Source organism: Diorhabda sublineata, chromosome X, assembly GCF_026230105.1.
Source record: "Diorhabda sublineata isolate icDioSubl1.1 chromosome X, icDioSubl1.1, whole genome shotgun sequence".
NCBI lineage: Eukaryota > Metazoa > Arthropoda > Insecta > Coleoptera > Chrysomelidae > Diorhabda > Diorhabda sublineata.
In genome coordinates this window covers 21,372,004-21,388,553 of record NC_079485.1, presented here as the reverse complement: position 1 = coordinate 21,388,553, position 16,550 = coordinate 21,372,004, and the positions used below count along the sequence as shown (strand labels likewise).

The 16,550-nt window shown below is 30.6% G+C and overlaps 1 protein-coding gene across 21 annotated transcripts in view; it reads right to left on the bottom strand.

The window, feature by feature from the left end:
* Positions 1-16,550, bottom strand: part of LOC130450870 (twitchin) — an 83,160-nt gene that overhangs the window by 64,991 nt on the left and 1,619 nt on the right. For all 21 annotated transcript variants that reach the window (XM_056789559.1, XM_056789560.1, XM_056789550.1 and 18 more), the window contains exons 2-4: positions 10,192-10,547; positions 8,749-8,770; positions 7,302-7,464 (exon numbers count right to left, since the gene is read on the bottom strand). In XM_056789559.1, the coding sequence (XP_056645537.1) occupies positions 7,302-7,464; positions 8,749-8,770; positions 10,192-10,504 (498 nt within the window). In that variant the 5' untranslated portion in view covers positions 10,505-10,547. The remainder of the gene's footprint in view (positions 1-7,301; positions 7,465-8,748; positions 8,771-10,191; positions 10,548-16,550) is intronic.

Sequence of the window (16,550 nt, the reverse complement as noted above, 5' to 3'; positions counted from 1 at the left end):
TTTTAAATTTTTGGTTTCCAGCAGCGAATTAAATAATTTATGAAAAAATAAATGATTTTATCAAGAGTATTGATATTTCTAGAAATTTTGATAATAATAAAATCAAATAAAAGTACAATATCTGATATAGAAAATTGTAGTGGGAAGTTATTAATTGTAAATAATAATAATAATTTGATAAATGTAAATACATTTTGAGCTTTATTATATTAATGAGCTTATAATGCATCTTTCTAATTATCAAAATAAGAAAAATAAAATAGGAAAAAATATTGACAACTTTGAGACATCTTTTCAACAGCATCGTAGTAATTATCATAAAAGAAAAGAATTTTGAATAAAATTTTTGGAACGTCTTGAAATCAATTCTGAGAATTTGTGAGTGATGATGTTTGGTACATCCAACAATTATATTATCTATTTATGAAAATACTTTGTGAGGTGCAATATCCGCAAATGTAAAGTTGTATTGTTTCATGAATCTTTTTAATATCAACATTTGCTTTATTTAAAATTCTAATAAATGGATGGATGACTGGATGTGAAGCGATGGAAAAAGTTTGAGTGCTATTCCTCTGTAAATATTATAAGACTTTCTTTTGGTTCTCTTCTAACTAAAAACTTTTTATATTATTCGACCTATTGGTAACCCTACTATTGTATTTTCTTCCCGACTAACATAAATAAGTGATTTTTCATTTGCAGGTAAATACATTCCAATTACAAAGTCATTGTCCAGTTTTCCTTTCAATTCACATTGATTTTTAGTAATTAAATTTCTGCCAATAATCCATCCGAAAATTTAGAATAATTTTTGAAATTCTCTGACCTTTGTAACACTTTTCATTTTTATTGCATTCTGTAAACTACCAAGTTGTTTTTGATTTACCTTGTTACTGATTCTAATTGCTTTTGCTGAATCTGTGGCATTTCACTATCAATAACTAAAATAATTTGAAAGTGACAGGTTCAAATAGAAAATATTCAACACTTCCTTAAGAGGCTAATTGGATATTTTCCGAATTATCCACATTGAGAAACCTTATATTTCAGAGATTTTGTCCTTTGGTTTCCTCGTCCGCCTCTATAATTTTGGTTCTGATAGTAGTCTTTGTAGCCATGGATCTTGTAGCAACGGCTGTTGTTGGCTGCTAGTCACTTTGATTTCTGTAGTAATTTTTGTGAAAATTGACTAATTTGATAATATTCTCTATTATCATTATACTTAATTTCTTGTAAATGATACTGTTATATTGGTTGCAGCGGTTATTTATTTTAACTTCACATTAACATTAACTACTTTTCAATGAACAAATATTATTTTTTATACAATGTATTTTGGAACGTTGTGTTTGCTATGGTTTACATTTACTGATATCTTTGTAATCGCCTTATATTCTTTTTACGTCACACTTGGTTAAACATTTATTAACTCTTCTTAGAATAAATATTTTTCCCTCCTTTCTTCCCCCTGTTATTTAATTGCAACGCAATTTGTTGTGCTTTATTTTATCCGTATAATGTTCCTTTCCTGTTTTAGAACAATTTGCCAATTATTATTGCTTTCTTTTTTTTCCAAGTCAAAGTGTCATTGAAGAATACAGTCGCTTATTATACTCATTAATTTTGCCTTATTTTTCATTATTTCATTTTTTCCTTTTTGTTATCAAACTTTAAGATACGTCTTCTTATTCCCGTTTTGTTTTATAGATCACAGATTTATTCTATACAATTTATTTAGGATTCAGGTATTCCTTTGCATTTATTTTGAATCCATACAATCCCTTATTTTCTTCCCTTCCATTTCCGATGTCCAATTTGTTTGTATTGGAAGGACCGATTTGTTGAAATGATATGGACTGTATTCAGTTTATATTTTATTACATAATCTTGGATGGATCAATATCCATAGGTTTAAATGCAAATTACGAAATATGTGATCTTTCTTTAATTATTCCTGGTTGTAGGTAAACACACACCTTTTTTGACAGCGCGTTTACAAACACTATTGATTGATGTTATCGATGTACGTTCTATACCGTCACTACCTTGATGAGTGGGCACAACACGTCCCATTTTCCATTTTAAAGTTGGCAGATTTTCTTGGTTGTTGTATTTGATACCCTTTAGGTCTTGTTTGTAACTGATTTAAATATTCCATCTCGCCCAAAAATATTGCCGGATCTGTAGAATAGGATTCCAGCTAGATAATCTGCGATAAGATATATAGTGCAAATCGATTAGAAAGTCACCTGGGATTGGTGTCTCCCGGATCATTCGGATCCTGAGATACGGGAAATATTGGTCTGGAATTAAGACAAGCTGCAATGTATGCTAGCAATGTATGAAACTCTCTATATTAGAGAAGCGTCTTCAACTACACGGCGAGGATGATGTTTAACCCTTCTAACCGCTCTTTTCCATAACCCACAAATGGGAAGATTTTGGTAGTATGAAATTAAAATGAAATGTTTCATTAAAGATAAAAATGCCTCTGTTGTTAATTCCTTTACTAATTTTAGACATATTGCTATAGTTTGGAAACAAATAAAAATAGCTATATATGCCTTCATTTTGCGTGCATTCCAATAACGACTTTTTTTTATTAAGATAGGGCCGGTGTAATCAACCCCTGAAACGTAAAACGCATGCAATGACTGAACTCTTTGATTTGGTACCCATTTTTTGGATTAAATGTTTAGTGTTTACTCGGGAACATCGTGGCCTCATGTCCTCAATATATTTCTCTTTCATGCATATGTTTCATTATTAATTGTGTAATACGATGTTTTTCGGCAAGGAATTTTTTTATCTTAACTTTGGGAGCATTTTTAATCGTCCAACTAAACCAATAAGTCTATTATTATTAATAAATGGATTTCACTTGGACAATATTTTGGATTATAACTGATTTTGTTCATTTAATTTTAAAATGTCTTATTTTGAATGTGTCTATAGCCGTACTCGCATTTTCCAGCTCGTAAGTTGTTAATGAATTTACTTGTTTTGTTTCTACAATTGTTTATGAATCTAAAACAATAAGCTACAATCCGTTTTAATTTGAACAATGACGAAAATTAAGAAATAATTGGTAATTCTGGTTCAATAGAAAACAAGTTGGTTGAAAATAAGTGTTTTCTTTCTAGAGTCAATGAATTTTTGGTAGTTCGTTGCGTATTCAATTTAGACAATTGTCCAAATATTGTATAATCCAATCCGGTCCATACCACCATGGATTGGAATTTTTTAACTGTTGAGCGAACATACCTCTAGTGACTGTATCGCCTGGATTATGCCTTGAAAGGACGTGATGCCATTCCTTCTGGGTACTTACAGTTTGTATTTGTGCAACTATATTATCACATATTGATGCCAGTGACTGTGCGATTCTGCTAACCAAGCTGAAGTTATTTTATATTTAAACTGACTATATTAATTTGCTTTGCTTAAAAGCAGTGCAGCATCAAGTTCCAAACTGGGTAGAGTAATTGTTTTCTTTGTGCGATTTAACTTTTTGAGCATAATAAATTTGATATGTTACCCGAATATCTTTTACACTCAAATAAATACTGCACCGCACGCTTTTGCAGAACTGTCTACAAAACCTTAATTTTCTATTGACTTAGGTAGGTAGCATGTAATTATTTTGCGAGGAATGCTATAAGTGTTTAACGTATATAATTAATAATAATAGGTTTTCATATGAAATCGTTGGCAGATTGACCTTATACCTAAGTTCGTCACTAGGGTAATTCAAAAAAAAATCCAAGTAGCTTGACTTCATTGTTTTTATCGAAACCAACTGATTCAATACTATCAGTGATTTCTGGTGAAATTTATGAACTATTACTTGCCCATTTACATGAATTGGATTCACTCGATAATAAAATAGAAGAAATTTGATTGCGTTGCTACTCGTAATTGAATCGTCCATACTAACTACTAAAAAAGGAGCACTAGTTAAACCGTATGATACCTTTTTTAGGCGAAAAATTTTGATAGATTTTTTTGGGTTAAATCGATATAAAATTCGTTGATAACTCTGGTCAATTTGGTTTATTACTACCATTCTGTACATTTCAGTAATATCAGCAGATAAAGCAAATTGTTGTGTTCTAAACCTACAAATGATTGAGAGAAGGTCATTTTGAATATCTTGACCGATTATTAGGCAATCGTTTAAACTTTCGTTTTCATACAAGCGTTAAATACCACCCGCAGTTTGTTTAAATACACGATGAAGGGGTAGGCACTAACATCTGGACTTTTCTAATTCTCTCTCTGCAGCAACCTCCATGTAAATCTTCCCCTAAGAATTCTTGACAAGACGCTTTTAATGATGGATTGCTTTCTAATATTTATTTAAGGTATTTGCGAAAAGGCATTTTAAAAAGAAATTTTCCGTCTGAATTTGATGGGGTGCTTTCACAAAAATGTTTCTCACAATATAAATTGGATTCTAAATAAATCTTTATTAAGTTTTCTAGAGATAAGTCACCATCTAAGATCCAGCCTAGTTTAGTGTCTTGAATATAGGGTTGGTTTTGATTTAATTGAATCGGACAGTCCACTTTTTTAGTCACGAAAAATTGTTCATCATCAAAATTTATATCGGACGGGAGCTCGATCCAAGTTTTATTAAAGGTTATGGAATTTCTTGGTGACGTGATTTGGTTTGAAACTATGCAACTCGGATATGTTCCGAAATCTGTGAAACAAGATTTAATAGTTATGTTAACCTTTTCGGAAACTTAAGGTTAGATTAACGCCAGTTGTACTGTTGGTTTTGTTCTCTTTTAGGCTTAGTTCTTTACAAATTTTGGCTGTCATGATGTTTGATTCTGAAACTTGGTCTAATAATGAAGGACAAGTGTGAAAGTTATCAAAACCATCCATTATTAATACAATTGCGGTATATAGGATAACTCTATTTGGATAAGTGCCATGTAAAGTATTTACTGGTGGAACATAATTATTAATGTGCAGTAGTGTATGATGTTTGTTGTTATATTCCTTATGAAACGAAATTTAGTCACATCGATCTGTAGTGTGGTTGGATCTTAAATAATTACTACCACCCGTTTTAATGTTATTGCCTAGCCCCAATTGCAAAATTTCCTTGCACTGATAACTGTTGTGTGATTTTTTACAAAACACGCAATTATTTTTTGTAATTAAATTTATGAAAAATCTGTTATGATTATTGTTATTGTTGTGGTTGTTAGTTATTTTGGTAAGTTTGATTTGGAACTGTGAAATTTGCGAGTTTTAAATTTTGAGGAATATTTTTATCTATGCTAGTGACACTAATATTTCATAACGTTTTTCTAAAAATTCATTTAACGAATGAAGCAAATCCTTTTGAAGAGTAGATTATCATTCCTGTTTGGTAGTCGAGTTTTTCGGTAATAATTGCTATTAATAATGCATCCCATGAATCTACTGGAAGATTTATACACTTATTATTATTGATTATATTCAATAACTAACATAATTTGATATATGGGGATTTACTTAGAGGTTGAGTATTTGAAATGTTTAATACGTGTTGATGTACTATCAGTCGTTTATTCTCAAAATTTTTTTCCAACTAACTAATGGCGTTTTCGTAATTATTATTAGAAATATCCGATGATTCGATGATTCGATGGTGTATGCGATTTGGTCATTTAAACAATCGCAAAGATAATGAAATTTGCGTATTTGTGACAAATTTGTAACGTCGTGTACTAAGGCCTTGGAAGAATCATAAAAAGAGAACCAATCGCTATTATTACCAGAGAAGGTTGGTAGAGTTAAAGGTTTCAAAAATGTGCTGCTTTCTGGATCCGTACTGTTTTTGTTTATACATATTTATAACGGTTGAAGTTTGATGCGGCATTAGAATTATTTCAAGAGAAAATCGACTTTATGTTTCAAACGATTCTATAACAATGGTAATGGTTTTATCTTGTTTTTATGTGGGTGTAAACATTAACGCTTCAATATCAGTTTGTACTAAAAAAGCTCAAAAAATTTTGTTAAGATCTAAAATTCGCGATTCTAACGAAAAGGTATTGTTGCCGTCCATAAATTCGTTAACAACTGTTTGATGTCGAGTATTAGAACCTTTAAGAGCTTGTGTTTTGTTCTTAAGTTCTTTTAAAGTCATTTTTAGTTTAATTTGACATCAAAATGAAAGTAAATTTACTCGATGAAGCTTGTCCTGGTAGGAAAGAATAAGAAAGGAAATGAGCTACTAACTTTAATTCCGTCGACTTCTTGGTCAGGAAACTGCTTAACTATTGATTCTGGGGTAGATGTCCAAAATACTCGTCTTTTGATTTTTCAGAAGAGATGTTCGAACAAATTGTCGATAGTGTTCACTCATTCAAGTTGATTCCATCGCTTTATTAAAATGATTACGACTGATTTTAGTTTATGTTTTGTTTATTCGTGTTTATTTCTACCGATCGAACTAAGACTGGTTACATATTCTCGTTTATACGACTACCCTGATTTAATGAGGCCCTCTTCTATATCTAAGGGTGGGAGATGCAATACCCATTTCTTATATATTACAAGAATTTTGTACATATCTCTTATATCTCAGTTCATCTTCTACTTCGGCAGTCTCCTTCTTTATATCAGTTTTCTCTTTTTCTCTGAGAATTGATTTTCCAGTTTTAGTCTATCATTAATAACTACTGTTCGGTATTATAATTTCAGTTTATTCTATTTTCATAGTTCACGCCAATTTCTTTCAGCATCGCCATAATTAGGTCCAATTTATCTTCCTGCTTTGGTTTTTCTGGCGTTTTAAATATTTTTAATCAGTTTATAGTTATCGTCCATAGTTATTTGTGTTTTACTTCGTCACTATCTGTTGTGAACAGTAGCCATAAGAGAAGCACTCAACCGAATCAACTAAACTCTCTTTCAAAGTGATTCTTCTATTTGTATGAACTATACTCTATATTTTTGATTTTTGAATATTCATTTTCCCCGAATAAGAAGTCTGGCAAGGCCGGAATGACTTCTATGTTATTAGCTACGCCATTTCGCTAGTTACAGTTGTATTTTGTTTCAATAAGACTAAATTACAAATATATTCAAAATTTGGCTTCAAACTATTTTGAATCAATTCATTTTCATTACATATTACGAAAATACAACGAATAAAATGAGCCTAGTTGACAATTCAAGTTATTTTTTATTTTATTTATTATTTCATATTAACCAAGTTTCTTTTTAACGTAAACATCTATACATTGTAAATGGGTATTAAGAACTAATAAATACAGAAAAAGTTATTTGTGTACCTTGTGTCGTAGACCTTCGCTGACTGCCTTGCCATTATGACACCAGCTGACGGTTGGACGGGGATCTGCCTGTATTCGACATTCGAATAGTAATTTTTTGCCATCATCTTCTTGTCGAATCGCTGGTTTTTTAGCAAAAGTGGGTGCTAAGCCGTCTATTTGTCTATAAGATAATATAAGTTAATTTCTTATTTCTTAGACCTTTTGATAAACTTATGCTTCTAGGTCTCTATCAAAATATGACTTGACACTGACAATTTGCGTATTTATATTAATCAATAGATCATCTACATCATGAATATCGAAATAAAAATAAAATGAAAATAGAGATCTGTTTTAACGGAAAAAAAATGTTTCCTTATTTTTTACATTTTACAAAATAGAGCTGTAAATTTTACTTAAATTATTTTGGTCCTTTTCATCATTGATAGCTTTCTTGATCTTATGAATGTTTACCATTTCTAAAAATTCTCTTTTTCGTGTATTTAATTTTTTATGGCGTTGTTGACCTTTTAGTCTATTTTCCAAATACTGTAATGTCTGTCCTTTGTACACACAATTATTATTACAAGATATGTGATATATGATATTATTTATTTTGTTTTTAGATGTTTTTGTGAAGATTTTAGTTTAGTGAAATATTTGGATAATGTATTATGTCCTTAATGACTTATACTAATATAATATTATAATGCTCAGCCATACAAATAACCATTTTCAATTCAAAGATAATTTCTATCAATAGCTGAATGATTGCACAACGGGATTTCTAATTTCTTCCTACTTCCCACTGCAAATTGTAATGGAATATATAGAAGAAAAAGTATTGAAAACATAAAATTGAGTTATTTATTGATTAAAATCCAACAATGTATTTTAATGAATTGATAACATATAAGATAAAAATTATATCAATTTTCTTTGATATTTGTTTTGCAATTTAGATAAGAAATTCGCTTGAAAATTAATCAAAATATCAAAGTAAATCAAACAAAAAGTTGGGAATAAGAAACATTTTACTCGAATGTATCTGTTCAAGAGAGTATTAATAATTAAAACAATTATAATGTAGAGTCTCAGAGATAGTTGAAGAAATATTATATATAATATTTGCATAGAAAAACTTTGATGAAATATTATTGGATTCAAATTTCATTTTTACGATTAATCAAATATCAAACTCAATTATCTTAATAATATGAGAATTTTAATGGAAAATATACTTTTAATTGATTGAGAAATTGCTTAAATTTATTTTCAACCAATATATAAAATAATATCTCTAAGATCATTTTATTTGTAGTATTCCTCTTGATCACATTGAGTTATATGAAGAATTATTTTGGAGAAAATTAAGTTGATGGAAAGTAGTGGACAATTTCACTTCATTACCATTCAATACTCTTCTGTGGGATTAATCAGAATTATATTTGTTCTCACTACTTACTTTTCTTTTGGTTCATCCATTGCTGAAAATAAAAAACAATTAATAGTACATTATTCCGAAAAAAATATGCATTGTTGGTAAGACATCTAGTTATCTAATTATATGAAGTTTCTTATTCAGTAAACAATTTTTCAAATTACATTATTTAATTTTGGTTGTGTCAATTATTATTCGAGTATATTGTTGGATAAAATCCTTAATTCTACGAAATAGAATAGGAAAAAATATAACGTTCATAAAAAACATTAATGTTTCTAATAATTTCTACAGAATATAGATACCCCTACAATAATATAGGAAATACCATAACCTTCATATATCTGAACTGATTTTACTAATGTTAGTTTCAAAGAGTCATTAGGATAGATTCCATAATAAACTTGATTTTCATTAAAAAGAAGAAACATAACATTCACAATTACACTGTTTGACGCAGGTTTCCATAAGTTATTGTTTCCATCAATTGATTTTTTTGTACTGGTATTAATCGAGAAGTATCAGTAACATACGTTACTGAAGTGATCAGCATGCTTATTGCCTTCGCCTACAGTTCAATTAGCCCTCAAGGATCCGAGGATCATTGGTTAAGTAACTCTGACATAGGTAATGAAACTTGTTTCTATTGAAAAAATATAGAAATTGCCAGATATTCACAACTATCTAAATAGTTTCAATATCTTGAATATTGAAAATACCTACCCTCATATGTTACGAGAATATACAAATTCAATTCTTGTCTTGGAGAATTATGACAGAATAACCCGCCAAGTTATCGAAATTGAGAAATGCCAAATTCATAGTGAAATTTTTTTCGCAGTCCTATTATCAATATGCCAAGCAATATTAAAATAAACATATCATTGCAAGGATGTGATCTCTTATTCTACCACAATGTCAACTATGAGATGTGGAAAATAAATAGAGCATACAAGAGAACTGATTTTAGACAAATATGAAATTGTTTCATTTTCTTCCTACTTTAGATCGAACGTGAATTGCTTTATCTCTACATTTTATTAAATCTTTGGAAAGTGATAGCAGCTTTTTTCAAATTGGATTATATCCATGATGTATATTGGACTTTCATATTATGAAAGCTAGCAGAAAAAAACGAAATTGCTATATTTTTTTGGTTCTTCATTGAATTTCAACTTCGTCTGCGTTAGTGTTGTGAATATTGTGAATTGTGAAATACACAATATGGTAGGTTGAATAACTTGAATTGATATTTTTCACTGCTAAACTTTGAATTGTCTCGAAAAATGTAACTGATTGAATAGTTATATATATAATCCACCAAAACTTGCAAATTGTCATTGGTTGTGGTTAGTGCAGTGCTTGTCTAACTATATATGAATTATCATTTCTAATTGATAATGCTATATATTATCAATATCATTAATTTATGCACGAAAAAAATATTTTAGACAAAATTAAACTTACGGCTAAAGTTGAGATTGATGGATGCCGCAACTTCTCCCATGCTATTTTTCGCTTTAACCTTATAAAGACCAGCATCTGTTTCAATAACATCATCTAATTCGAGTACAACTAAAAATTTATTTGTGCCTATTGATTGTATTTTAAAATTGGTCCTACTATCTTCCGTTAGAGGCACGTCACTGCGAAACCATTGGATTTCTGGTTTCGGTGCTGCCAGTAGCTGGCATTCAAATATAAGTTTGTTTCCATCGTCCTCCTGCCTCAATTGAGGCTTTTGCGTGAAGCTGGGAGCGAAATCTTCTGCCACTCCCATGCTATTACTTTTCTATTTCGATATAGATGACATGAACTCGGCCCTGTAAACAAATTATTGATTATTATTCGAACAATCTCAAACAATAACTAACTATTTGATGAATTTCAAAGACACACATAGTTTATTTTTAATCTTTGGATTATACCTGTATTTATAACCATTTAGGTAGCTCAATATGTTTTAACATAAGTTTAATAATGTTTTTGTTAAAATTAGAATAATAATAACAGGAATGGCAGAATAAAGAAAATTAAAATAAGAATAACATCATCAACAAAGAAAATTTCCATTCAAGAAGTTTTCATCTAATCAAATGAAATTTCACTGCTTGCCAAAATATTCTTTATTGTAGCTTGTCCTTCGAAAGAAGTCAAAATTATTTGGCCAAAGAGTAATGAAAAAAAGTCTAAAGTCAAAATAACGTTAAAACTTCATATAGAATCCATAAATACATCCAATATAAATGAAAATTTTTATTTTCATCATTTTTGTATCTTGAACCTATTGCTAGAATAATGGTTATTCAACCATAATTTTTTCAAGGTTGACACACTATATGGAAAAGTTTGGAATTATTTCTTGCACTTTAAGCTAACTAAGAGATACTATTGTTAAAATTTGATAAAATGAGCGGTTTCGATGATATTTACAATTTTATCAAAGCATTTCGCACTTTTTACCGATTTTTACCCATTTTGATAAGGATGTCATACGTAACGAGGTAATAGTGAATTATTGATACCATGCTCAAAATTTACCTACTTTACTAAAATATGTGATATTAAGAAATGAAAATATTAACAGCTCTTTTCAAATAAATTAAATACACACGCAAAGAATGTTATTAGTTGTTTCGAACAAACAAAAAGTTATTCAAACTTTGATAAAACATTGAAGCATACAAATTATAAACTATTGGAGTAGAGCTGATTAATGACCAACAAAAAACTGGTTGGTTTGATAAATGCCCAATATGAGCTCCTCCTCCTTTGACCGAAGGAAGATTGTTTGCTTGCACTTGAAAGAGCAATTCCATATTAGGTCTAATAGAATTGCAGTGTAACATAATTTATATATTTATATATAATTTAATTTATATATAATATAATTTATATATTTTAATTTATATATAATATAATTTATATATTTTAATTTATATACAATATAATTTATATATTTATATTTATATTTATATTTATAGATATTCGGAAAGGTTTCCGCGGTCAGGATTATGAACAAAAGAACGGCTCCCCCTTTGGAGCCATTATCAAGAGGAGTATTCTGATTCCGTGGTCTCAATCTGCCTACACCAAAAAAGATTCACCCCCTTTTTTCGGTTGATTTCATGGCTTCTGCATTCTCCTTGGAATTTCACCGAGGAAATGGAAAGCATCAATAAGACTATTGACAGTAAAACATTCACTGCTGGTCTTGAAATAACTGGGGAGCTAGTCTCCTGGACCTTGTAATTATAGGGGACCTGTAGGCGGGTTTTGGGTCTTTGGTACGCGCGGGAAGTATATTTTTGGCGGGAGGGGTAATAAATGTGCGCAGATCGGCTTCTAGGGGATTTTAGGAAATGTTGTTGGCCGGAGTGGCGTTGGAAAGAATTGTCATATTTCAAATTTGAATTGATAAAAAGAATGGTAAAGTCAGTTCAAATCACGAATTCCTCATTTCTATAATTGTGTGGTAGATGTGGCCCACTCGCATCGCTCAGTGAGATACCACCGCATTGGATCTAGGCTACGTGAATTGGACCTAAAGGTTCCAAGATGGAAAAGAAGAAAAGAATAGCATGATTGCACCTCCTAGACCAAAATATTTTGGACTTCAAATAGCCTACTATTCGAATCTCTAGGTGGAGGCTGGCATGGGGGATCTATCAGGCAAATCAGGTAAATGTCTGCAATATACGAATTCGTAATTCAAATAGAAACGCTATGTACCAACATCTAAAGTCGAATTAAACTGATATTCTGGCTCTAGAAGAAACAACTGATTTGTACAACAACATCAGATCACAAACTAATTACAACATCTGAGTTATAAATCCGAACTCAGAATCCACCTAGACGACGTTAAGTTTGGCATTATAGATCGGCCAAATGGAGCATTTAAGGAATTTTGCTACTTTTCGTATTGTATAGAGAAATACCTGCAAGCAGACCATAGATGCTTGCAAGAAACGATATAATGAGAACTTTCCGATATATAACAAAAGCGGTCAACCAAGGCTTCATTGATTGAATTTAGAAATCGAGATGTGGCAAAGCTAATCGTATTGCAAACTTTTCCTCTCTCATATACAGATTGAAAGCTTGCTATCGATAGACAAACCTCAGAAAGATTTGAGGTCAACGCTGGTGTTCTGAAGGCATTGTTATCTACTCTCTTTTGCTATACATAAACGATCTACTCGGCAAAACTGCAAAACCCAAATCCGTAGGAAACAACAGATCACCACCATCAATACCGATTTTTAAAATATTCTAGAGTGGGGTGGAAGCCATATGATTGCTGGTACTGTAGCTCAAGATTTGGTCCTGTTTGGACATAAAATATCACCATTACCACGAATTCGCTTGTTGAATATTGAGGTGGGAAGCGATATGTCCTGGCATAGTCACAAAGACGAATTAACCAAAGCAGCTTCATAAAAACTAGAATAATAGTTTTACCGATACTACCACGGCAGATGCTCTTGCTCTGAGTTGTCCGACATAATCTCACCTAGAGCAATTTTTGCAAGACCTATTCGACGGGCAGACGTGGTCCATGAGTTCGCCTGCAGACGCCCAGAACGTCAAGTTATCGGAATTCCTTTCTTTAGAGAAGTGCAAGTCTATGGAATCAGCTACCAAGTCGCGTCTTTTCCGAGCACTAAAGCCTACAGATGTTCAAGATTAATATCCACAGGCATCTCCATACGGGAGGCACCACTCAAACTACTCGAGTGTTATAGGGTTTACCCTTTTGCTTCTGTTTTTCGCGTAAAAAATGAACCATTTATTAAAGTCTTTTGTATTTGTCTCCAATGTGGTAAAAGCCAATTTATGTGCTCTGTAGTTCATCCGAAACGAATAGCTTTGTATTCTCTAGTGAGTCGAGGCACTCTTTAAGGTCTTTCAGATTTTGAATTACCAGAAGCAAGTCTTCGATGAAATCTACTTCTAAAACAACCTTCAAGAAATTCCTTTAAAAAGTGTTTTGACGGATAGAGAAGTTATGTTGGGGTTGCACAGTACAAATTTTAACAAACTCCATGCTAAAAGCAGATAAAAACCATCGCGTATAACGCTTCAAGGAAACTGGACAGAAAAATATATCGAGCGGTTTTCGCCATTTTGGGGTTAATTTAATTTACTTTTAAAAAACCTACCCAAACTTTTATGCTTCCATTTAAATTTGTCAAGAGAAATCAAAATATCTAAAATATATTAGAATTTATATATTTTATATTTCTGGTAAAAAGTACTTTCAAGCAACATCAAGTTTATAAAAATCGGCTAAGCAGAACCAGACTTACAAGCATTATTTCCAACAAGGTCTCACTCTTTCCACTAAAAATTGTTTAATGAAAAAAGCGCAGAGTTTGTTAAAGAATTCGATTATCGTATATTAAGTGCCATTTTGTCATTTAATTGGGTAAATTTCAAAAAATCTTGCTTTTTCAATTTCATATTTTCCAATATGCCCTTTAGTGAATATCTGATGAGATAATAACAGCATCGAAGACGATGAAGGCAATGTAGGGAAGCAGCAAGATATAGATATACTAAACAGATAAGTAATGATAAAGATTAAAATAAAAGTAATTTATCAGCTATACTATTTCCCAGTTTTAATTACAATGAAAAGTATTTGGTAAGTATGTAGAAAATGGATTTTTCCAACTGAAATAATTCACTTCCTGTTGCAAGTTATTCTTGTAACAAACAATCCAGGCAGGTCAAATGGTTTCAAAAAAACATTGTGTTGACGGATTAATTACAAATGTCAGCAATGTGAATAAGTACTATTAACCTAAGTCTCAGTGTGGCATTAAATTGATAATCATGGTAGTCCTTGAACATTATTGAAATAGGTTAGAATTGTGTTTATATGCCAATGCAAACGTCTCCTCTTTAGATGTGGTAAAAAATACTTTCATTAGATGACTCTCATTGTTAAAATTTCAAAAAAGTTTAGACGTTTTGTTTGCTGAAGTAACATTATGCAGAGTTTCTTCAAAGTTTCAATTGTTTCTTCACTACGTCATAATTTTCATTTTTCAATAAAAAAGCATTAAGTTTCATATATATTTTTGTGGATGGCTCACAGAAGTATTGATTTAACATGTTCCATATTGTTACTCAGATTTATTAGGTTTGTGAGAATAATATTGAAGAAATATAATTTATTTCCTGTTTAAGTAAACATTGCAACAAAAAATGGCAATTAAAAATCTCCTAGATTATTAATCTGTTTTCACCAGATCCCTCATCATGTATCAGAGATATGAGCTAAAATTTTAAATAATAATAAAGATGGCAATTCATCAAATAACAATAATTTTCCACAAGGCGATGACCTAAATTTCCCTAATTTTGTAGATTTTTTGGTAACAATGTTTGTTTTAAATTATAGTAGAAATAATATTCTGATAAAAATGAAGGAAAATTGTATGGGAATGTCTTCACAAACTTATTTCACCAAATACTTTTTAATTCTAAAATTTTATATATTGTACAATCTCACTGCAAAGTGGTAAAATTGTATTGATAATGTTGATTATATTTGCAGTGTATTACACTAGAAATTTATCTATTATTTTCTTCAGATAAATTGGTTTAATACATTTTTATTAATTTGATGGTTTCAAATTATTTTAATACAGTTACCACTAATGGATGATTATAATTAATGTGAACAAAATAGTCTTTCATTTCACCATTCCGAATTTACGGTACAGTAGCAAACAAATCATTTTTTGTTTGTTTTTTTGTAATTATTGAATGTCTGTAAGTGAAAAGAACGAAAAAAAATTACTATAAATATGTATCCAAGAAAAAATATATTTCGATTATATCTTTGCTAAAGCGTCTACACCAAAAACATTGATAATGAAGATTTGTGAAGAAAGTAACCCATTAGAATAATAGTTCTGTATATTTTTGCCTGATGTGAAGATGAATGTGCTTGCGTTGGCACTGAAGTGAGTAATTCTAGATCTTCTATTTTTGTGTGAGCCCAAAGTTTTTCTAGAACCGTTAAAAGGTTGGCGCTGAGAGTATTGAATACCCACTCTTCTAACAATATATCGCATAGGGATCGCCAGTAACGAAATTGCCTATCACCTCTCAAAAGGAACTGCCTTTACATCTTGATAAAATATCATCAAAATTTGTAAGGATCTCAAATCTAACAACAAATATATACCAGAAATGTATGGCCAGAATATTGGGAGAAAGCAGTCACAGTCTCTATACATACGAAATGGTCATAATAAGAACACTCAGCATTGACTATACTCGTTATACTGTTATGGTTACCTCATATCCCTTAAGGTGAGATTCCAATATTACGAGATTCAAATTCATATCAACCGCATAGTTAGGAATTGCTCACTATTTGCTACCTAAAAACGTCATTTAGTCTGAAATTTAACATCCAACCAATGATACCAGAGGTACAGTTAGTAGATAAATTATAGATTCAATGTGGATTTCCAAACTATTAACTTTAAGATGATTCAATGTATTTTCCATTGTTTTGTCTTATATAATATATCTTAACTATTATCAATAATTATACCAACAAATGTAACCCGTGCCAATAACTACTATTTGTGCCGAATAAAAAAAGTTACATTGATTTGAAGTCTGAAGTCAATTAAATTGAGAACTACTTTGATATTGTTAAAAGTTTATACTTGAACAAAATCGTTGAGAAAATTTTTAGAAAATTTTATCTTCAACTTTTAAGTAAAACAAAAGCAAAACAATTTTTATGAATGTTCTTTACTAATAGACTTTTTACCAGAAGTGTTTTTATAAAGCTC